We start from the raw sequence: 25,896 nt of genomic DNA, 5'->3' as shown, positions 1-25,896 counted from the left end.
GATAAAACTTTGTTTTTATGCCCCCGCCATGTAATCTCCCCAACGGTACGACACATTTAACTCAAACTTGACATATGGATATGTCATGAGAAAATACAGGTCAAGTTCGAATTTGGTCATGGTTCGATGATTTTTGGCAGAGTTATGCCCCTTTTACTTTGAAATTAATATGAAATTTTCAGTTTCCGTTCAATATCTCCCCAACGGTACAACACATTCAACTCAAACTTAATATATGGATATGTCATGAGAAAATACAGGTCAAGTTCGAATTTGGTCGTGGTTCGATGATTTTTGGCAGAGTTATGCCCCTTTTACTTTGAAAATAATATGAAATTTTCAGTTTCCGTTCATTATCTCCCCAAAGGTACAACACATTCAACTCAAACTTGACATATGGATGCGTCAAAGGAATGCGCAGGTCAAGTTCAAATTTGGTCATGGTTCAATGATTTTTGTCAGAGTTATGCCCCTTTCACTTTGAAAGTAATATGAAATTTTCATTTTCCGTTTATTATCTCCCCAATGGTGCAACACATTCAACTCAAATTTGACATATGGATATGTTTTTGGAATGCCCAGGCCAAGTTTGAGTTTGGTCATGGTTCAATGATTTTTTGCAGAGTAATGCCCCTTTCACTTTGAAAATAATTATGAAATTTACAGTTTCTGTTCATTATCTACCCAACAGTGATACATATTCAACTTAAATTTGACATATGGATATGTCAAAGGAATGGGCAGGTCAAGTTGGAATTTGGTCATGGTTTGATGATTTTTTGGCAGAGTTATGTCCCTTTCACTTTGAAAATAATATAGATACATCTTAGGAATAAGCAGTTTAAGTTTGAATTTGGTTGTAGTTCAATGATTTAAGACAAACTTATCTTTCCTGAATGTTGGAAAAAATTTGAACTTTCAGTTTCAGCACTCTTACTTTTAGCCATTATTTTGGCTACAAATATGCAATATGCTATTTTTAAAAGGTTTAGACTGAATAATTTCAGTGCCTTGAACATTGTATGAAAATGGTTTGTGTTAACATTGAAAAGTTTTAAGGGCTTTGAACTTAAAATGAAAAAAATAATTAATGCACCATCTGAAATTTTGGCTGCATGCGGGGGCATCCGTGGCATGATGACACATTTCTAGTTTATTTTATTTCACTCAATAATTGTTCAAGCGAAATACAAATTATTTAAAGTGAAATAAATGTAAAACTTAATTCGTTTGCGACATTAAAATAGCGTACTTGATGTTTTCATTGGCTTAAACCATTACGTTATCAATACACATAAAGGTGTGAACTAATTTCGTGTTCATTAAAATTAATCCGTTAATAGACATATAACAATCTTATTTACAAATGCATTGATAAAACAACAATCCCAGAAGCATTTAAGATAATATCAATCATTGGAAAAAAATTAATGCATAACAAAACATAATAGACTCAACCAAAACAAGCGTCTGCTTCTTTACCTAACTATGTAGTTGCATGATCATGATCAGCAATCGCGAACCAAATCTAAGAGCTAAAGCTATTGTAAAAATAATACTATGACCACAGCAGATTTCGTACAGAAAAGATACTTTAAACATTTATTTATATCAATATACGGTGAAAGGCTGCAACAGCCAAGGCGTTTACTTTTTAATACAGAGTAGATGCTTAATGTAAAAGTCCATGAATTTACAGTAGAAATAAGTTGATCTTGGATCACATAATCTTTTTAAAAGTATGATTTTAGAGAAATAGAAATTCTTTCCTTTTAAGTTGAAAATGGAGAGGTCAAAATATTGAAGGACTATTGAAGGTACGTTTAATTAATTTAACCGTTGAAGGGCTAAACTCACGATGTAGTCATTTCATAAATTGAAAATCGAAAAAAAAACAAAAAAACATAAAAAACCAAACAAAAACAACAACAAGTAACAAATTAAACGAATAACAAATAAAATGTTTGTAAATGTAACATAATTTTATCCCCTCTCTCTTTTACAGACGCATCGATCGAAAACAAGAGCCAATTACATGGCAAAGAAAATGTTTAGAGTAAGTATGTTATGACTAAAAAAGATCGTTAAACAATTTCGGGAAGACCCAACTCAATATCCTTACATTAGTAAACACTCTTACTCCATTATCGTATGTCTTTCATTCGTAAATTGGTTGACAGACTCCATTGAAGATTATGTTAAGCTACCTATAAGTTTCCCTTTCAATAATGGATACTCTAAGATTGATTATAGAAACCTTAATCCATCATTGCCAAGATGTAATTCAATTTTGGGAGAACAAATGTGAAGCCAAGAATTTCATCATTTTTATTGCCATCCATTGTATCTTAGTGATCTATTTATCTAGACATTATCTTAGGATATTTCGGAATTATATTTTGTTATTTTGTTTGCTTGTAGATCAATGTCTGGTTTAATTTTAACGGTCTCTGTTCAATATTTACGGGTTTTCTTTTTTCCGGGAATTATGTTTATGATTGGTAATAAAGTTCTTTCGTATCATTTTTAAACCAATTTTTGAAACAAAAACATTTGTCTCGGAATAGTCTTCATTTTACACAATAAGAATGAAGACCATAAAAGGAGTGAATGTACAACCGTAATTGCATGAACAGAAAGTTTGGGGGCTCTGTGTTTTCTTATACCGCAAAAAATACCGTTTTGCTTATCATACCGCAAAATAGAATCGTAAAAAAATATGGTCAGGTTTCCTTACCAGACCAAAGTTAACATCAGATGTATAGTATATAGGAGATTAATTAACGAAATGTCGAGGCTATAATTATATATATTCTACTCGTCCATTCTAGTCAACAGTAATCCGGCTCTAAGGTGTAATTAAATACAAGACAATTTATCAATAGAATACTGTTAAAAACGTTTACTTTATTACGAAGCTATTATCTAAATAATACTTTATCAGAAGTAAGTTAAATGTTGAGGCTTTTATAGAAATATATTTAATTTTAAAGCGTTTATGGAATATTGTTTAATGTTATAGCTTTGTCTTATTCAATTAAGATTTTTTCTAGATTTCAATAAATTCCTGCAATGAATAATTTGGAAATATTTGACCGCATAGTATGTATACTAAATTTTACATTTTGAAACATAATATTTCTACTTTGTGAAAAATCAAAACATCAAATTTGAGTATAATATATCTTTAAGTTATATATAAAGGGGACATCTTTTTCAATAGTACAAAGTAATACTGGACTTTTTACATAGAGAACTTTCCGCTTTTTGTGATGATCCCGACAAAATATTTCAAGTTACTTAACCAACAAAATAACAATGTGCTTGAAAGTAGTCTTTTACTTTTCGAGCATTGTTTCTGCAATAAATGTTATTAAATGTTCAGGCATAATAAATATGGCACCTCTCTATTAAAAATCAATTGTTTTGTACTTAGTTTAGTGTCTGCAATTATGTTATTACCATTTCAGTCACAATAAATATGGCATCTTTCCTTAAAGAAACAACGTTTGTCATCTCCTTCTGTTCCGTCCAATCATTTGTGCTCTCAAGAAAAAAATACAAATTGCGTCTGTATACAAATCATATTACTCATGTTAACGAGTACAAGTATTTGTCATTTGTTCTGGTAATTACATTGGGCAGCTGTTCAGTTGTGTGTTTAATTCATTTTATCTTTTTTCTATCACCAGTTTGATTGTCTGTCGTTATTACCATTGGACCTTCTATATCTAATAGAGATGAAAGTAAACCCTTGGTGCCGGTTACCAAGGGTCATGAAGGTAAGCTTATATTTACCAAAAGTAGATCAAATATTTTTTATAACACGCAATGATTTCAGTTTGTTTTTGTAATCAAGTTATAAAATGTATGATTATATATTATTACATATATTATCATATCAGAATTTGTCTTTGAATTTGGGAATAAAAAAGAGACGATAGTAAAAAGCAATGATAGTTGTAGGCCAGTTGTTTGTTGAAACAGTTGATTTTAATAAAAACGTTCAAATGAGAGCCATTATTTTGCATGTTTTCACTTAATACCGGAAAGAAACCCTCCTCTATATGTGATTCTCCGTATCTGTAAAGCAATAATACGAACATGAATGGCATTAATTTGCAAACTGTACAGCTGTGTTTAATCCGTTACATTAAACACTGTTACAATAAATCCTGTTACAAAGAAGGTATATTGCAATGATGCCGTCTGCAAATGATAATCCTACTTTAATAGCCAAGGTGAGCCGTACGAATACATGAATAATGACAATACGTTATAGCAACTTTCCTTGTAGCTAGCACAATTTGATCTGGGTAACTTTTAAAGAACGTAGCCAATTTTATCTTTATAATATGGTGTTTTTTATAGATCCAGACATTTTGGGAGTTTTATTCGAGATGTGACCATTTGGTTAGATCAGCACATGCAGTGAGGTATGTAATGATATTACTTTAAAGTACTATAGGTATTGTTCCTTATTACATCAGAGATATATACTTTCTATTTTGCAAATCAACATGCTGTCTGTAATCTGTGATCGTATTTAACTGGTAGTCTAGAGTATGATGTCCAAAACATCTTGATCTCTCGGAAGCTACGGAAACAACAATATTGTATGAAAAATGCAAGATCTGCCTGACAGTGTCTGTTTATACAACTTTATAAAGTTCAACGGTTTAAGTATAGAAGATAAGGTGATGTCGTTGATAGTCCTTCAAAACATTACAACATTAGTCTGTCTGTCTTTTACTGGGGTGTGACGTCATTATAGTAGTTTGCGCTTGCTGCAGCCTTTTTCAATCATAACAATAGATGTCGGTTGCTTGCATGCAAGCGGAAAATTAAATTTTCGCTGCAGTTAACTAACGGAAAAAACAACGTAGTTATACTTTAGCATTTTGAAACCAATGATTTCATTGGCTAACCAAAAAAGTCAAAATATGGTGACTCTTTCGCGATGTCATTGATTTATGTAACAGAAAGAATTGAAGCGTCACTTACATTCTAACAAAATTGCTTCTGCTGCTTTCTCTACCAAATATCAACACGTTTCTTTCCTGCTCCTGTCTGTATCACTCAATGTTAATATTGTGAATATAAGAGCTTTAGAATGAACTTTTGCTTTGGAAGTCAATATTGAGAGAGAAAGTTTCTCGATGAATTTTACACCATGCTTTGATTAAATCAGCAATGTTCCCGGAAAAGCAGCCACACGAGGCAAATTTTATCACATTTAATCTAAAGCTGTCAATATCTTGTCATAATCACACTGAATTCAAGAAGTTTTTTAGTGTCAGCATAATGTATTAGATTTCGTTCTTGAAGCTAGTTTTAAGCGTTCTTTACATTTAAGAAATCCTGGAGGATTATTTTGACATCAAAAAATTCTGATGCATTGGCATGCGATTATTTTGACATCAAGGAATTCTGAGATATTGGCATGCAGTTTTGTTGAAACATTAGTTCAAGTTATTAAATTGGATTGGTCTACAATGGGCATATTTTCTATAAGCATTTCAAATATTGATGACAAACATAAACAAAAAATATTTAATTATTATAAAATATTTCTTGGAAGAAAAAATGTGGTGGGAGTTTAAAGTGTTTAACCTTTCACAAATGCTGCAAATATTGCATTTTCCTGCATTAAACGAGTTAATTCGATCATTAGGTATCATGGGGGAAAAACATAAGTGGGGAGGGGTTTATATTCTACACATGGAGAAATTCGCGGAATTTCTTTGGGTATTTTGACTCACAAAATAATTCCAAAATGGTATTATGTAAGTAATGCAAAGTATTGAAAAGAAATTGTTATCTTTACATTTCGTTTTAAAGCTTACATTCATTACTCTTTTATATTTTTTTTTAGCTAAACTCCATCACATCGAGTTGACTTCCTGCAATTGTAAAAGGAAAAACTGAATACCATGTAAATCTCATTGGTCATTTAAAATTACAAACTGAAACCTTTAAATCTCATTGGCAATTTTTATATTAGTAAAGTAATGTCCAGGAAGTTTGAAACGTGTACTCATCTTATTTCATGAATCATCTTAAGGGTTTTCGGAAATTATCCTTCTAGACTGGTTTTTTGGGATACTTCATGCTTCCTCACTAAAAATGTTTTATACCGCTTTTAAAATTTCCTAAAATTTTCTAATGAATATTCTTGAACATATTTACATAATTTTACTGAACCCTTTTCTGATATCCTCAGAATATCTTATTTAGTGAACTTTTTGGTTTTCCGTTGATGTCTTAAGTTTATCACCAAAACCTCATTTACATGTAGATAGTATTGCTAATATCACAAAAAGGATCGCTAAGAAAAATCTTCAAATTTATTTATTTCAAAACTTACTCAAACAGTCAAATAGTGTGTAAATCTTCCGGCCGTTTTAAATTTGGTGTGCAGAAAGTGACCAACTTGCAGTATTTTCTTTTTTCCTTTATAATATTGACGCTTACTTTGACTTTCATCGCTTACTTTGACTTTCATCGGAAGCATTTCAAAGTGTCAAAATATAATGATTGCCACGTTGTAACGTAACAATATTTTAGAAATTGTATATATCACCTACATATTAACAAAATAATTTTTTTTCATTTTCAGAATAATGAAAACATTCACATATATGTTATTTCTGATTCACGTGGAAACATGCGGGTATTATGCTATGTCGGTATATGAAGGAATTGGTATAAATGAATGGGTTTATAACGGAGAAGGAAATGCGTAAGTTAGATGTTTTCATTTCTGTATGCACAGGCAAATGTCGTTTTTTTACATAATGAAAATAAAATATTAACCAAGTTGTGTATCAGTTTGAAATTTTATTGAATGAAATATTTTAAATATTTACAATATTTGTAGCGTAAAAAACATGTTTAATCATCCAAAAGCAAGGAATTAACCTAATAGGTCAGGTCAAATAGTCTATGCTTAATGAAGGTCCATCCGCCCTTTCAGGCACTGAGACCCTGGACATGTCACCAGTCACACCCTTAAATAGTATTTAATTTCTAAAGTGGTGACCTATTTGATTTGAATTCAGTAATTCACTGAATGTGTTTCCAAATAATAGTGCAATCATTTTCATGTGTAGTCAGAATAATGCACGAGAGGCCAAAAAGGCCATTATACATATAATAATGCTGTATATAATTTAATAAATTTAACAACTAGAATGAATACACTTATAAATGCATTTTAAAAGTAACAACAATTGACTTTTAAAAAAATTTATAAGTACACAATGATTATTATTTTCATATAAATATACCATCTATAATTGATACTGTGTTGAATTCATTTGTAAAATGTGCTCTGCAGATAGATAACGTTATTACGGGAGGATTAACATATTTCAAAATTTACCGTCCCAAAATATGGAACACATCTAGTTTAGCGGAGTCCGGGGGATAAACAATACAAGCTGGATCTGCTGGCCCCACAACCCCTGCATTTGAATATTCAAAACTACAACAAAATTCAGAAAAACACTTAGAAACAGAATCAAAAATCATAAAACTTTGCAAAATAGCATGCACACAGTTCTGGAATCCGCTAAACTAGATCCTATCCAAAATATGAAATTGCCATCTTGTTGAAAATGTAATTACTCTGTCATCAGAAAAGTTATTTTACTGTTAAATTTTTTTAAGCAAACTGATTTTCAATCATTTCAGAAAACTAAATTACAAATAGAAAATTAACTTAATCAATATTGGCAGAATAACATTTGAATGGTATTTATAGCTTTGCATGCAAGGCATCAAGAAAGTGCAATATGGTTAATGTTTGTTTCCAGCTAAAATTACTAGACATCAGTTTGTGATTTGTGCATCAAATGATTAATATCCGTAATTTATGAATCATTCTGTCAGACGGTGATTCATAAAAAAATAATCTGGCTTCTAAATGCTTCCCATTTACCATTTTATCTGCAAATATTTTATTCACCAGATATTTATTTAATGACCATTACACATTCAACGGAAAACCAAACAGATAACCCATCAGAAATGTAATTTCCGCTGAATGGAGAAATTTATAATTATAGAATATTCTGGTTTAAGAAAAGAATACCATTTAAATAAATAGTTATTGGCGTTTTCGTGTATAAATGTACTTAGATATTTCATTGATGATATTATATGTACGAATTGTTAATTCTTTTGTAAACCAACATTAATATCGCTCTATCCGTTTAAACGTTTTTAGCGGCCATGAGTCCTTTTTAATATTACCCTTTAGCCAGTTGTCGGAAATAGATCCTACCCTTGCTACTAGTGCAGACCAAGATCAACCGGAGCTTCCGCATAATCTGATTATGGTCTGCACTGTTTGCTTTTCAGTCAGTACATATTTTGAAATGTTCGCAAAAGCTAATGAATGCGTGTGTCCATATGAAAACATAGGTTTAGATTGATAACGATTGAGAATTCCTAACTATTTAAGCAGCGAAATGTAATAGACTAAACAGAATAGTGAGATTTGTGATTTGCGCGTCCGTTGCTGAATGGTTTTGGTCGTTGACTTCAAACCGCTTACACGTCACTGTTGTGGGTTCGAATCCGGAAGGACCTTTGCTAGTTTCACCCACTAGTAAAGCTGGAGTGTCACTATATACAATCTTTAATGTCTCTGTGTAAAACCAAACCAAAACAAAAAAAAATATATTTTGAAAATTTTGAATAATCAAATTAAACAATTATTTCATGTTCGTCTGTATTTTACGTCATGCACTGCAGAATTTGCATACCTGTAAAAATCTTTTATGTCATATTTCAGCTACATCCGGTGTTTTTATTTAGCAACAAAAACGGCGACATCTATAGGTAACAATCCAACACCACAGAACTCAAACGAGTACATGTTTATGACGGTTTACTGGGTATCAGGAGTATTCGTATTTGCTTTACTTATTGGTCAGGTAAAAATATTTACTTTCTGTTGTTTTATAAGATTGTTTTGCTGTTCCTGTCATATCAGTCATTTTTTTGAAAATAAATGTTAGCCTGGAAATAAAAAAAGAAGAGTGCGCTCCAAATCTTTTGTTGCAACCTTTTAGACATGTCGTATTCAAAATGACTGTATTCAAAATAATTGACATTTCATGTTCCATACACTAACTATTTGCACTATGACTTTTTTTTCTAAAATAAACAATATGAAATATGGCCTTACTGCATTTTGGTTACGAACCCTACCTTGTCTCGACCGTGCTTCATCATTTGACATCTAAAAACTTCCATCATCATAAAGGTGAATATTAATGTTAATACCGACAAATAATGATAAAGTAAGTGTAAAAATTGTTTTCTCTTTATCGACGTTTATCAAGTGTAGTTTAATGGATTGTGATGTACAGAATGTTAACATTTTCCTCTTAAAATATACAAATGTATTTTGACAACAAAATATTTATTTTTATTGTTTTAAAGATCAGAGATATATTCGATGCTTCCAACATGGTAAAAACGACGTATAACCACAGAATGGATGGGGCTCTAAATTACGTGAAAAACATGAATGTACCAAAAGATACACAAGACAGAGTCCGGACTTGGTTTATATATAATTGGCAACAACAAAAAGTAATAGGTAGGTTAAAGTATATAGAGTAGTTTCCTTTATGAACTTTCAACATTTTTATAAGGCCAGTAGCTAATGATAGCTTTACTACCTTTGTATAACAATCTTAAAAGCATGTATGACAATGTACGTAAATAACATAAAACAATTGACCTATACGTAACGTAAAAAAATAAAACAATTGACCTTTACGTTACGTAAATAACATAAATCGATGGACCTATACGTTACGTAAATAACATGAAGCAATGGACTTATACGTTACGTAAAATTACATAAAAACAATGGACCTATACGTTACGTTAATAACATGAAGCAATGGACTTATACGTTACGTAAAATTACATAAATACAATGGACCTATACGTTACGTTAATAACATGAAGCAATGGACTTATACGTTACGTAAAATTACATAAATACAATGGACCTATACGTTACGTTAATAACATGAAGCAATGGACTTATACGTTACGTAAAATTACATAAATACAATGGACCTATACGTTTCGCTAATAACATAAAACAATGGACCTATAAAACTTTCTAGTCTATTGTTACTCGTAATAAAGGAAGTGAGTAAAATATCCCTTTGATCAAGTTTGTCAAAGCTGAAAGTGCATGTTCTCTTTTTAAAAAAAATGCTTAAAAGAATATTTTATTAAACAATTTTGATTTTCACATTCTATTTTGTATGCAATGTGAAATTTACCATTTAATTAAGTGCATTGTTTTAATTTTACTTGCCGTTACGATGTGTAGGATGTTTGGAAAATACTGCATATTAAATAAGTAGATATTTGTGTTCAAAACACAAGCAAACAGCTTTGCTATACATATTTATCATATCATTCACACATTATTTATATAAGCAATATATATATAATTAACATAGAAAATCTTAAAAGATACGCAATTTCACAACTTTACCCAAGTCACAGTTTCTTTGACCACGGAATATTACACAGAATATGCAATAATTGATTGATATTTAAACAACCAGCCCTGGAGAGCCAGTGATTTGCATAGATTGTTATTCAAATGGCAAAGAGTGTTAAGTTTGTATTGATGGATTGATAAATAAACACGAAAATCTCATACATTCGTAATGTTTGACAGACCCAATGATGGAAAAATTGCCAAGAGGAATTTGCATTGAAATATGCGTTAAATAATGACAGGGCTTGTCTTGTTCTGCATATTTTATCCCTTTTCTATTCATATGAAAATAACAATAGGAATATTACAACGGAAACGCTGTGAACGCTGGAATAATTGTCCTTCATTTCTAGGAAAAATGAAGAAATAAAAAAATGGTGCATGTTATTGCATGCAAGACTGTAAATATAAGACTAAAAAGAAAAAAAAATATTTTTCCTGGTAACTTGCCTAGAATGTAATCATTTGTAAAGCACTCTTGTCTGTTTGAACGATGTTTTTTTTTTTTAGATTGTTCAAGAACCTGTTTCGTAATAGAACCTAAATGAATATTAAAAAAAAAACTCTAATGATAAAACTTAAGTACGTAAATAAGAAATGTAATTATTCTTTCATATTCTTGATGACATAATTTTATTTACTCGCAGACGAACGATCCATGATGGACGCCTTGCCGATGAAGCTTCGTAAAGATTTGGCAATACATGTACATTTTAACACTTTGAGTAAAGTGAAGCTGTTCTCCGATTGTGATAAAACTCTGCTGTATGACCTCGTTTTGAAACTCAAACCGGTGCTATATTTACCTGGGGACTATGTCTGTAAAAAGGTTAGTATCAGACTCATTATAAACGAAAGCTCATTTCGTCTAATTTATAAACGAAATGTTCATTTCGTCTTATTTATAAACGAAATGTTCATTTCGTCTAATTTATAAACGAAATGTTCATTTCGTCAAATTTATAAACGAAATGTTCATTTCGTCTTATTTATAAACATAATGTTCATTTCGTCTAATTTATAAACATAATGTTTATTTCGTCTAATTTATAAACGTAATGTTCATTTCGTCTAATTTATAAACGAAATGTTCATTCGTCTAATTTATAAACATAATGTTCATTTCGTCTAATTTATAAACGAAATGTTCATTCGTCTAATTTATAAACGTAATGTTCATTTCGACTAATTTATAAACGAAATGTTCATTCGTCTAATTCATAAACGTAATGTTCATTTCGTCCTATTTATAAACGAAATGTTCATTTCGTCTTATTTATACACGAAGTGTTCATTTTGTCTAATTTTCAAGTGACTTTAAGTCTATTTAATGTGCTTGTTTAAATATTTTGATACGTGTTTTTAAAAACTATAATCAATCAAGTTGATAAAGTTAAGCGTCTCTTTTAATACTCCAAGGCACATGTTTGAAATTGGCATTGTTTTGCATTGTTTTCGCCATGTTGAAGAAGATTTTCTTACAACGTATTTTGTTTGCAATCTATATTGTTATGATAACTTTATTTTTTTTTGCTTGAAAATTATTATCATTATCAGTAAAGCAGAAAGAATGTGTGATTTATAAAAAAAATAATGACAAAGAACCAAATGGCAATATATTTGCTTTGAATACAGACTATATTGTAATGAAATCTGGACAAAAGGGGCGTTTTTCGTTATAATTATGATAAAGTAAGGGCATTAATCATGTAAATAACCGATTTAACCACACACAATGGGGCTTTTACAATAATGATATGGTTTCGTGATATACATCCATTATATATCAAATACACTGCTCCATGTAGGTATATTCTTAATAAATAAAATTACAGGTTTTTTCCCTACAAAAGACAATTCATTATTTTCTACAGAAAATATAGGATGAATGATGTTTAAATTAGTATTGTATTTCTTTGGAAACGTGATTTTCAGATTTCTTAAGATATTTTAAACATTGCATTATTTTGCATCGCAAGTTAAATGGAGATGTTTTGACTGTTTATTTTATTGTTTTTAATGGAAAGGGAAATTGAATGGTTTTCTTGGATTGATTTTTAGCAAATACTGACTTCAAAACGTCTTATAATATTGAAATAATGTGATTGGTAAACTTGATATAGTAACGATTCACAATTATATGATAATTATAATTATTTTCAACAAAGCTTTAAATGGACTTTTATTGTATGTATGTGGCCGAATTATAAAGGTTGTTAACTTTAAACTACTTACTTATCACCGGTTTTGGTTCGAATCCCGTCAGGGTTTTTGTATTCTTTCATGTTACGGAGGAATCAAACTAGCTCACGGAACAAAGATTGTTCTACTTAGGTGTCCGTTCGATCCCGTTATAATGTACGGAGGCCCACATGAGGCCTTTCTCCACCAGTTGAGCTGGAACGTCGCCATATGATTTCTACACTGATTGTGCTAAATCACTTAAATTAATTGACTTAAAATCCAACAACAAAATATAAATGTTTTACTTAAATATATTTGTTATTGTCTTAAATGATTTGAGCCGTGCCATGACAAAACCAACATAATGGGTTTGCGACCAGCATGGATCCAGACCAGCCTGCGCATCCGCGCAGTCTGATCAGGATCCATGCTGTTCGCTTACCAACCCTATTACAAGTAGAGAAACTGATAGCGAACAGCATGGATCCTGATCAGACTGCGCGGATGCGCAGGCTGGTCTGTCTCCATGCTGGTCGCAAACGCACTATGCTGGTTTTGTCGTGACGCGGCTCAATGTTTTCTATACAGGGCGAGATTGGTAAGGAGATGTACATTGTGAGTCAAGGGATAGTAGAGGTCGTTGGCGGTCCCAACAATTCACTTGTGTTAGCAACATTGAGGGAAGGGTCCGTGTTCGGCGAGATAAGGTAAATACAATACATATATACACTACACTATAATATAAACACAACACAACCGTTATAACAGATAGATTAACACGGTTTTGAGTTATATACATGTATAAACTGTAAAACCTTAGGCGTTATATTGGCCAGTGTAAACGGTTATATGCTTATATGGTTATATGCATATATAAAACTTGTCTCAAGATATAACCACAAGCCTTTTATATACGACCATATAGCCTGAATCGGATGCATTATACCTCAAATGTCCTTTGTTTAAATATAAAAAACTACATGATTGCATGAGCAGTTTTAAAAGATAATATAAATGTCAAGTCACGATTTTTCAATGAAAAAGTGCTGTTTAATGAAATAAAATCATTGTAACTTTATTATTATTAAAGTTAATACAATAACGATATTAAATTACAATGATATAGTTGAACATGTAATGTAAAAGTTTTATACTATAGTTTTTAACACATTTAGATATTACAAATTAAATAAGTATAACTTAGAAATGAAACGAAATGATTCGGACTTTAAAGTCAATATATAAAGCTAGTCTAGTTTTCTTTTTAACATTTCCAGACAATTATTGTTCAAATTTGAAAATCTTCTCAGAAAATAGTATCATCAATTATACTTAATAAATAATACAGGTATACTTTAATCAGTCTTTTTGTCTAATGCATTTTTGTTCTGTAATTAATAACATGTACTAAGAATTGGCTTCGATGAAATGCAGTTTAACTTACGAGTACGATCAATCGTAAACCCTATAGATACATATAAATTTGAATGAGGTTTTTATATTTTCTGATTGAATTGTATTTTCTGATCGAAGATCAGGAAATACAAAGCTGGCATTCAATCTCTGACACAGCGGGTTAACGACAACCTAACAACAAGTAGTTCTCAAAACAGCTTAAAACTAGCGATTTAAAAGAAAGAAATATTTCTTATTTTGTTACAAGTTTCCATCAAATGACAACGCATTCAAAGTTTAAAAGTAGCGTTGTCTTATAGAATTGTCAATAAATGGACAATCATAAATTAAGCGGATGAATATGATTTTAATCAATAAAAATGCTATTTTTAACGATGTCGATTACCGAATACTACAAAAAAATCTGACTGTCGAGTAGCGGAATATATAGATTCTACATGTCGGGCTGTTTTGGCGAGAAGATTTTCGCTAAATTATTTACATCAATTTTAAACAACAGGTGTATCGTGAACAAAATACCTCGAAATTAATAAGGATTACAAACCCGAAATGCAATGGAAATTCTAATTTTAGAATTAATTGATTTTATGCAGGCTTTATTCATATAACTTCTCCGTGGTGCAGTGGTAACGCGTTCGTTTAGTGTGTGCGAGGTCTGGGGTTCAAATCCCAGTCGAGGCAACATTTAAAAAAAAAAATTAAGTGTCTTTGTTAAGGAAGTAGCCACGATATGCAAGGATAAAGTGTGGCTGTCATAAAAAATAAACATAAATAATTATTTGATGCAACTCTAGTTATGCAAAATTCCGTTGTATTAAACTCTGGTGCCCTGCAAGATGAATTATAGTGCATAAAAATAAACTTATACAGGAAAAAACATACAGATATACACTATGATTTAGATTGCAAAGATCAGAAAATACCACAGAGCATGCAGCCCTTTGATTCATAATAGTAACGCCACTTTATAATAAATGGATGGATATTTACGAAAATAATAACATTAGCAATGAAGATGCGCAAGGACATAAAAAAAAAACCTTTCAAAAATAAAGTGACATCATGCCCATCCAAGTACACAGGGTTAATTTATAGACAAAATAATTCCCATGTGGCCAAAATTGTTTTAAATTCCATAGTTTTACTTCACATAAAAAGGAATAATCCACGTACGTGGCTCTCGAAAAATAAATTCTATAAATATCCTTCGGAATGCATCGGTTATGTACAATTTATAAAAAAGAGTGGGCAGTATTTTTATATTTTGTACAGTCTTTAGTCACTTTATCGTAAACGATTTTTAATTAATTATCAGTTCCTGGAATTTGTCAATCGCCATGTTAATAGTAAATCTTTCAAACGTACAGTTAATTCTGCCCAACTTGACAGCAAAAAAAATGAGCATAATGCCACTTTTAAAAACATGTGCATTGAAACAATCTTACTTTGAACTGTTGTAAAAGTACTAAAAATTAATTTTATTTTACAGTCTACTTGCGATGGCTGCCGAGGGGAATAGACGTACTGCTGATGTTAGGTGTAAAGGTTTTACCAATTTATTCATACTTTCAAAGACTGATTTTGAGAATGCTATGAAAGATTACCCAGAGGCTCACAAACTGCTAAAGAAAAGAGCGAAGTAAGTCATGGAATTTGAAGTCCAGCGGACTTTCTTGTTGTCAAACTGGATTCTATAGAAAATGAAAACTATTACCGTGATTTTTGCTGCATGATACTTATACATAATATCCATTATACTACACACTTATAACAATTCCTTCTCATATAGTTGCATACAACACATGTTAAGTCATTTTTAAACTCAAGATTTAGATAAAGTTCGTTAATGTTTTGTAATTGTTTATTGGTGCTGAATTTTATATTATATGTAAACCATCATCAAATACTAGTACACAGAGATAAATAGTCGTTATTTGACTTACACATGAATATTCTGCAACATCTTTACGGCGATCAACATGAATGTCAACAACCCAAGTGAATTGTTTTGAATATATACGCACTTGTTCTTTGCTATTGAAGGAAACTGCTACGTATGAACGCTAGAATTGAACGACAGAGTCAATGTTCTGTAGACCAGTCAAAGATAAATGCAACAAACATAATACATACACCTCCGGAAACTCCTAAACTTGTTAAGACTGTCATACAGGTATGTCTGGCAAAAATAACTCTTTTGTAGATGAATTTATAAGTGATATGCTTCCAGATTTAACAGCGAAGATAAATTGATGACACAAGATCTTATACCAATAATATAAAACAATTCTGAGTAGTCTGAATTGTCACTTTAATGTTGACTGCTCCGTTTAAGTATTTTGATATTGAAACTCAGCAAACTGTTAGTTTATGGTTAACTTTTCTTTAGCACATTGGATAAAATATACATAATGAAACTGTGTTGTTCAAGATTCAATTTGATTTTGTTTCGCTCATTGTTTTGTTTTTCGTTTATGGCAAATGCATACAAAGGGACCTTATGCTGTTTTTCATGGAATGTCACTAATTTGTCACATTGCAGATTCCATGATATCTGCTGTATGAACTTACAGTTTTAACATTTCATGTCGAATGTTGAATTCTACTTAAGCCAGTTCTTTGTGGCATGACGGTTGTTTTCACTTTTCCGTACCGTCCATGAATAGGTACAATCAAATCGAGCCTGCAACATTTTCTATTTTTGCCGTTTTGCGCCTTCTTAAGGAATTCCGTTTTTCTCTTTATTTTCAAATAGACTTGTCATATCTTTAATGTTAGGGTATGAAAATTATCAAGATTATTATGTTAATCAGTTAAGTTTTTTTAATATTATGATAGATTTGTTTGCAGGTAATGGATCCAGAATCATCTCTTTTACGGAAGCTTAGTACGAGAAGGGGAAGTAATAAAAACACTAAGAATGACGAGGATCCCAATGTAGCTGATAATGGAGCTTATGAATCAAGTCCTGATGTATGTACATTACTATCAACACGTTACACAATTTAACTTGTGTTCTAATATCTGTTACAAAAACGAAGTTTTTATTACATGCTTTTCGGTGGTTTATAGAAATATATCAGTGATATAAAAACTGGTAATTTCACTGTTTGAAACAGTGAAATTACCACTTTGATAATTTCACTGTTTTGAATTTAAGCCCCTTACGTTGTTTCACTGAAATACCAGCGTGCACAGAACGGGTACCAACTTAATGACGTGACGTCGTAAATGACGTCACGTTGTATTATTATTTGGCGCGCTTTTCATTCAGTATTAGGTTAAATGTCTTTTTAAAACGTTTCTTTGCATATAATAAAAAGAAAATTTGTTTAGTTTAGTGTAAGATCAAAATATATTCCACCTTGTGAACACCAAAAGTTCATATTTCACTCGTGGCTGCGCCACTCGTGAAATATACCTTTTGGTGCTCACTCGGTGAAATATATTCCGATCTTACACTGAACTAAACAAATATCCTCTATGTCTTTTGTTAGTACACACTATTTATTAAACTGACGTTCTGGTATATCAGAACACAGGAACTTATAATTCTATTAATATAAAAGATAATATGCAAAATATGGCCCCATACTGTATAGTATTTATAGTATATAGGAGGTATTTTTGGATATTATCATTAATATTGGTTTTTTGATAGAATTTCAAGTTTCTGTGATCAGAATTATTTTAAAAGGGTCGCATGTAATAATTTTTTCTTTGCACTATATCAAGAATAACACCTGTCTTTCTTTTTTTCTCCCTTTCTTTTTTTGGGGGATATCGGAAGAAAAATAAATTTTAATTCTATTGAACTATTTTTTTACTAATACTTTGAATTTGAAATATGATCATTTCATGGAACGGAAGGGTTGTTTTTAAAAATTCATTTTATCTTTTTCATTTTCTCTGTCGAAAAAATAGGAGATTGGGTATAGGAAAATTTTGCACCCTAGTAACACATATAACATTCTATTATCATGTTCGTATCTCTTAATATACTTATTTATTTAATATACATGCATATTACTTTTGTGTTATAGTTAAACAAAAGATCAAAGTCAAATTCCTTAAAAGATGAAGCCGAAGAGTTCTATGACAAGATGCTTTCTGAACGGGACTGGCCCGACGAACATGTGGAAGTGGAAAACGAAATACTTGCTAAAATGGGTGGCCGAAGCGACAAGTTCAAAAAGGAAGAACCCGAGAAAGATGGCGGGGGAAATAATGAGAAGGGAACCAGTAAAACATCGGAAGTTAAAAGTCCTGGTTCCAGCTCACAGGCGAAGAAAACAAGCGACAGTAGTACGAGTAGTTTTGATTCTGGTACATGTAAAACTCGAACATGTAAACTATCAGTAATAATAATACCTAATATCTAAGAGATCATAGTGCCTTAATTAGGAACTATTTTCATGGTATCTTCCAGTGAATCTTTAGGCTCGTATGAATTGCGTAAGATCTTTGTAACTATTTTTATCACATGTTTTCAAAAAAATATTATTAAGATATTCAAATGTTTTCAAAGAATGGTAAGCCTATTATCTTCCTTCGTTGTACATGAGAATGTTATATTTAGCATTGCTTTAAGTGTGACTCCATAAAATGTTTGGTGCACAATATTCCTGGCAAGGCCCTTAAATGGTGAAATACTAAACTCTTGCCTCTTCGCCCGCCAAAATGTACTTAAAGACGTCTAATTCAACTGTTTTAATTGGTTTATTTACAATATTGGTTTATTTACAATAATTAATGAAAAATGTATGAATCGGTGAAAAAGCGATATTTTCTACTTTGTGATCAATATATTTGCAAGCGTTAAGAGGCATTGCCCAAACACTGTAGTGAGTTTAATCCCATTGATATTACCATACTACAAGGTTGCAATACTCTATGAACGTACAGTAATTTGTTGTTAATTTTAAGCAAAGACTTGGAACTTTCATACAGATAAAGGACTTAAATCTCTCATATTATTTCCACTCTGAATAATGAAGATTGTTGCTCTGGAGTTATATCTTGATGATCAACATGCCATTAAGGAGTTATAAAAAACTAGAAATGTGTCATCATGCCACGGATGCCCCCGCATGCAGCCAAAATTTCAGATGGTGCATTAAGTATTTTTTTCATTTTAAGTTCAAAGCCCTTAAAACTTTTCAAGGTTAACACAAACCATTTTCATACAATGTTCAAGGCACTGAAATTATACAGTCTTAACCTTTTAAAAATAGCATATTGCATATTTGTAGCCAAAATAATGGCTAAAAGTATGAGTGCTGAAACTGAAAGTTCAAAATTTTTCCAACATTCAGGAAAGATAAGTTTGTCTAAAATCATTGAACCACGACCAAATTCAAACTTAAACTGCTTATTCCTAAGATGTACCTATATTATTTTCAAAATTAATTAGGGACATAACTCTGCCAAAAAATCCTCAAACCATGACCAAATTCCAACTTGACCTGCCCATTCCTTTGACATATCTATATGTCAAATTTAAGTTGAATATGTAACACTGTTGGGTAGATAATGAACAGAAACTGTAAATTTCATATTATTTTCAAAGTGAAAGGGGCATTACTCTGCCAAAAATCATTGAACCATGACCAAATTCGAACTTGGCTTGGGCATTCCAAAAACATATCCATATGTCAAATTTGAGTTAAATGTGTTGAACCATTGGGGAGATAATAAACGGAAACTGAAAATTTCATATTACTTTCAAAGTGAAAGGGGCATAACTCTGCCAAAAATCATTGAACCATGACCAAATTTGAACTTGACCTGCGCATTCCTTTGACGCATCCATATGTCAAGTTTGAGTTGAATGTGTTGTACCTTTGGGGAGATAATGAACGGAAACTGAAAATTTCATATTGTTTTCAAAGTAAAAGGGGCATAACTCTGCCAAAAATCATCGAACCATGACCAAATTCGAACTTGACCTGTATTTTCTCATGACATATCCATATGTCAAGTTTGAGTTGAATGTTTTGTACCTTTGGGGAGATAATGAAGGGAAACTGAAAATTTCATATTAATTTCAAAGTGAAAGGGGCATAACTCTGCCAAAAATCATCGAACCATGACCAAATTCGAACTTGACCTGTATTTTCTCATGACATATCCATATGTCAAGTTTGAGTTGAATGTGTTGTACCGTTGGGGAGATAATGAACGGAAACTGAAAATTTCATATTATTTTCAAAGTAAAAGGGGCATAACTCTGCCAAAAATCATCGAACCATGACCAAATTCGAACTTGACCTGTATTTTCTCATGACATATCCATATGTCAAGTTTGAGTAGAATGTGTTGTACCGTTGGGGAGATAATGAACGGAAACTGAAATTTCATATTATTTTCAAAGTAAAAGGGGCATAACTCTGCCAAAAATCATCGAACCGTGACCAAATTCGAACTTGACCTGTATTTTCTCATGACATATCCATATGTCAAATTTGAGTTGAATGTGTGCAACCGTTCTTAAGATAATGAACGGAAACTGATGATGACGGAATGACAGAATGACGGAAGGACGGAAGGATGGAAGGACGGAAGGATGGAAGGACGGAAGGACGGAATGACGGAACAGGGTAACACTATATGCCCCGGCCATTACATGGCGGGGGCATAAAAATGGATTATGTGACAGGGGGGTTCACAGTTGAAAGAAAAAATTGTACCCTTTTCATGATATGTGTGTTAAAAAAGTGCTCAATGAAATCATAAGAATTTACTTTCCTTTTTCAGGTGTGAGAGATACCAAAGTGACAAGTCCAGGGTCAAGTTCCGTTCGTTCACTTAGTAATAAAGATAGTAAAGAATCCTTTATTAGTGCTGATTTAGGTTCGTAAGATTTTACATTTTGTCGTTTTCAGATTGATAACGTTTTCACATATAAACTACCAAATACATTATTCAACTTGTGTAGTTATTGTTCTAATTTGCCTGATCTAGATACGAGTTCAGTACCGCTAAGGACAGTGTTAAAAATAAATTGGGTCAACAATGGTCACATTCTCCATAAGTATTTCAAATATTGATAAAAAAAACAATAGAAATTAATCATTTATAATACTATGAAATATTAATTTGAAAAAAAAAATGTTGATAAAGTTCTTAGTGATTTAGTTTAGACATTTATATGATCAATAATATTATTTTATTCTAGAACATTTTATTATCTACTTTGTAAATAAATGCAATATCGAATCTTTTATCACACACTATACAATGTATATGTCATCCTTACATGGTTTGCTGTTATATCTAATACCAAATACTATCAACGATATTATTTATTTCACTTTGAAACACAGTAAAGAGTTATAATTCATTAAGCTCACTGCTGCTGTCACTCTACATTTCAACGTGTAATAACAAATTATAAATGCTGTCACAATGCAAACATTATAATTGGGCGAGGAACATTCATTGAGAAAAATGTCACATTAAAAGTTGGAAACTTTTGCTTTTCATTTTTGAATTTGCAGTATATCTTTTTATAAAGACCATTTCAGCAATGCGTAATCGTTTAGATGTTCTTATTTGTGTGACCTTTAAATGGACTATCCGAAAATTTTAAATCACAACTTGTTCACTATATAAAACAAAATGGGAATATATTTTACTGACATCAATAACATAATATTGAAACTTTACCTAACGGAACGTAATCATTATTTGATAATTGGCTTTAATTGCAAAAGCATTACTATTTCTTGAAAAAGTTTATTTTCTGATTACTTCAAGTTATAAATATGTGAATTTGTTTAATTTGAATTTATTCTATTATTTTGTAGCAGGTATATTGGAGGATGACTCGGGGGGTAGCGATAGTACTGAACCTACCACAGAATTAGACCATAGCATTAACTACACCGCAGATATGTTTGGTGACATAGAGTCACAACCAGCTCGTGCAAAATCCGGCCGTCATAAACGAACGAAGAAGTCATATAGAGCTACAAGCGGGAAAATTGGAGGTGGATCATCACTTCTTAAACGAAACGATGAATACACGAAGGCGTTTGCAAATGGGTTTACAATAATCATAGATTCAGTAGATGACAAGGAAAATTACTCAAGAGATTGTTTCTCTCCCGAATCTTCTGATTCTGGCGAAGAGGACTCATTCGATTGTAACGATTTATTGGAAGACGATGACGATGAACTAGATAAGAAAGAACAGATTGTTAAAACAGTGACATTTGAAGATACCAAAGAAAAAGATAGTAAAGAGAACATAAAATCCTCAAATATCAAACCGTCGAGTGCTCCTGCACCGAGAACACCTAGTGTGTACACTATGAAAGCCGTTAAACCATTGGCTAAACCGTTATCTGCGGGCAAGAGCAAGGCTAGTATACAAAGTAAAAATAAACTGGGATTGAAGCTTAAAATAGAAAATGAAAAGACTACTGATTTCACACCTTATCTGAAATCATCCAGCGGAAAGGGTAAGTCTCAAACAAATAGAGCTCGACAACAGTATAATATTTCAAAACAAAAGAACTTGAACAAGACGGCATCAAATGGTACTAAGCCTGTGTCAGGGTTGGCTGATAAATCCAAGGTTGACAAACAGAACGGAGATAAAGCGGCGTCTGTTGACGGTAAACCAGCAGACATAGTTAGAACAAATTCTGGCGGAAGTGTAAGAAGCATTTGTGTAGCAGAAGCAGACGACCATAAATCAATTAATAATGTCGCTGAACAATCACAATCACCGAATCAGGTCACGTGCTTTGCTGACGTACACAGAGAAAAGACAATTTCTTCGAATTCGAATCAAGAGGAAATGACCACGTTGTTTTCTCCGGATATGGTCCCGGCAGGGAGACAACGTAAAATTAGTGTGATTTCTATTGGTTCCGTCTTAAAAGACAGTCGAGAAACTCTAGTCTGATGTAATAAAATATAATCATATTCCCTGCCAAAATTAAATAAAACATTTGTCTCACATACAGAAATCCTTTATATGTCTAATTATTTGTCAGATTGTTTTTTTTCTATGTTCTTTTAAATTTGTTTTTTTTTTCTTTTGCAATGTAATTGCATGTTGATGTTTTGTTTGTCTATGAATAAATCTAAGTATTTTGATTACGTGTGTAAACCATAACACTTCATGGAGGTAAATTAATAGCATGCCTTCCTTACAGTTATGTCTAACAAGCTTACAATGTGTAAAGCATGACAGCTAAATCATAATAATGTTTTGTTTGAATCTGTGGCTCATTTTTTGTCACCTTATCAAGGTAGACTTTTATGCTTTAAATAGTAGAGAAAAAAAAACCAACGTGTTTCTTTATACATTATTTGAGACAAAAGTCGTTTCCTACTTTCGGAGAATATCAAGGAAGAATAATCCTATATCTGATAACTGTAATATAATTCTTGAAAACTGTAATTTTATTTGCAGTCATTCCTACTGATTTAATATAAAGAAAAATGATTACTTCAATTATAAATTTGAACATTTGAAAGGTAAACCAATAGAATAATATGGTTGATAAAATGTTAATTTAGAATGTAAATGTGCCGGTCGCATTAATTTTTTTGTAGACTGATCTGTCTTTAAACAGGTTGGAAAAGAAGACAAACTTTATTTATCTGTATGCTTATCAAATATTGTTTCCAATTGTGTTAAGTTTTTTTTTCGTTAATAAAATGTGATGAACTTTTATTTAAATCATTTATCCTGCACAAAAGTATATCATTGACAAAAATACTGATCCTTCAAGAGCAATGGTAGCAATAAATAGTCGATTGAGACAGACTTGGTTTCATTCAGCGTGTTTATAAGCAAATATAAAGAGTGTGCATCATTTCAGGCACCCTAGCACCGACCTAAAACGCATTGGAATCAGTGATATAAAAATCTTTTACCAGCTGCGGCACTATACTCAACACTTGAAGCTTGTGTAGTTTGTCATCTTGCTATTTGCCTAGTACCTACAGTACCCACTCTTGTAAAAAGTATCCAAAGGTGCCCGAAAATACTGAACGGTCTGCGAGAATTAAACACGTCGTAAAAGAATTACGTAATGACTTTCTTTCTTTCGATTGTATTCCATTTCTGCACCCTCACCTTTCTTACCACTATTGCTTGGACTTAAATCCTAAAAAAATGAGAGTTAAGATCAACAAGGTAAGGCGATGTTCACATAACGCAGCCCCCCCCCCCCGACACATTCTTATAAGAATAAGTCAATCGACATAATTGTGTCATTCTTGTTCGGGTTCAGCGCTTGATTTATCATCTTCCAGTTTTACGACATAAAATAACAGGTGGATTGTGGCAAACATTTTACATTTTATTCTTTTCACAGAGCGAAGGTTGTAGTATTAATAACAATGTCTAATTACATGTCACGAGAATTGGGAGCATGGTTATAGATAATTACAGACCTGATTATGAGAGATTGCTGTTTACAATCTAAAGCACTGGTTGCAATAGAGTGTAGAAGAATCCTTAAAGAAAACCCAAAACAACAAAATTGAAAAAGTTGCAGGCTCGGTTTGATTGAGCCTGTTCGTGGACTGTACTTGAAAGTGAAAGTTATCGTCCATGCCCTTAACACCGGCATGGTATTGGCGAAACGATGAATTTAGAAACATTCGCAGATGCAGAAGTCATGTAAATAACTGAATGGTTGATTTCTTTACACATGTAAAACATGAAAGCACGCATAATGCTCAATAATCATTATTTGTAAACATATCTGCACAATACATTGACAACATAACTGTGTCATACTATTTTAGTACCAATAACTGGTAGGAAGTCGGATTTCCAGCCACTGGAGCCCTGGAAGTTTATGACGACATTCAAACCATTGTATCATTTCCGGGTAATGGTTTGTCTCCTAAATAAAGAAGAAGAAAAAAAGAACCAAAAAAAAAAGAAGATCAGTTTAATATATCATCATTCAAGCTTAAAAATGCGACGTCCAGGATGCAATATTTATGTAGATGAAAATCTTGGCAAATGTTCCTTTAAAAGTATCAATTATCATTCCCAAAATATCTTGCTTTGTGCCTTTTCAAAATTTCATAATTTTAGTTTATAGAAATCAACATCCTTCTGAAAAGAAATATTAGGAGCTAATAATGAATAATGTAAAAAAATAGTCCAAGATCAACGACATTGTGAAACATTCATAGACATAAAGTCATATGAAATAGTACAAAAGACTGGTAAGGCCATTTCATCTTCATGAATTCCCGATGTCATCTTCATGAATTCACAATTCAAACGTCGTGAATTCCCGTTTTCAACATTCGGAATTCACGATTTCAGCTTCATGAATTCACGACTTCAATTTCACGAATTCACGATTTCAACTTCATGAATTCCCGATTTCAACTTCACGAATTCACGATTTCAACTTCATAAATTCACGATTTCATCTTCACGATTTCAACTTCACGAATTCACGAATACAACTTCACGAATTCACGCTTTACACTTCACGAATTCACGATTTCAACTTCATGAAATCAACTTCACGAATTCACGATTTCAAATTACTATTATGTTGTGTTCATCTCAACAGGAACTGGTTCATAGGCATAAATATCAATCAGATTACATGCCAACCAAGTGCAAAGATTCCAAAATTGTAACATTTTCTTTGCAAAAGTCGATAGAATACTGTAAGTCTTGATTAAATTGCTATTTCGGCACAACACTCTTATAGAATTTTTAGGAAAGACCGCAAAGAACTTATTGAAAAAGGTGGAGG

The 25,896-nt window shown here is 31.8% G+C and overlaps 1 protein-coding gene across 1 annotated transcript in view; it reads left to right on the top strand.

Moving 5' to 3' along the window:
• Window positions 1–23,057, top strand: part of LOC132727059 (uncharacterized) — an 86,436-nt gene extending 63,379 nt beyond the window's left edge. Inside the window, exons 8-22 of the mRNA XM_060712469.1 lie at window positions 2,006–2,056; window positions 3,693–3,782; window positions 4,372–4,436; window positions 6,620–6,742; window positions 8,801–8,942; window positions 9,454–9,613; window positions 11,191–11,372; window positions 13,316–13,434; window positions 15,633–15,782; window positions 16,187–16,316; window positions 16,994–17,116; window positions 18,187–18,469; window positions 20,900–20,995; window positions 21,952–22,521; window positions 22,705–23,057. Coding sequence (XP_060568452.1) covers window positions 2,006–2,056; window positions 3,693–3,782; window positions 4,372–4,436; window positions 6,620–6,742; window positions 8,801–8,942; window positions 9,454–9,613; window positions 11,191–11,372; window positions 13,316–13,434; window positions 15,633–15,782; window positions 16,187–16,316; window positions 16,994–17,116; window positions 18,187–18,469; window positions 20,900–20,995; window positions 21,952–22,521; window positions 22,705–23,057 — 2,637 coding nt within the window. The remainder of the gene's footprint in view (window positions 1–2,005; window positions 2,057–3,692; window positions 3,783–4,371; window positions 4,437–6,619; window positions 6,743–8,800; window positions 8,943–9,453; window positions 9,614–11,190; window positions 11,373–13,315; window positions 13,435–15,632; window positions 15,783–16,186; window positions 16,317–16,993; window positions 17,117–18,186; window positions 18,470–20,899; window positions 20,996–21,951; window positions 22,522–22,704) is intronic.
• The last annotated feature ends 2,839 nt before the right edge of the window (window positions 23,058–25,896 follow it).

The sequence above is a fragment of the Ruditapes philippinarum genome, unplaced genomic scaffold (assembly GCF_026571515.1).
Source record: "Ruditapes philippinarum isolate M1 unplaced genomic scaffold, ASM2657151v2 ctg123_1_1_1_1, whole genome shotgun sequence".
In the NCBI taxonomy this organism is placed as follows: domain Eukaryota; kingdom Metazoa; phylum Mollusca; class Bivalvia; order Venerida; family Veneridae; genus Ruditapes; species Ruditapes philippinarum.
The sequence above is the reverse complement of the archived record's forward strand: the minus strand, read 5'-3'. Positions and strand labels throughout refer to the sequence as shown.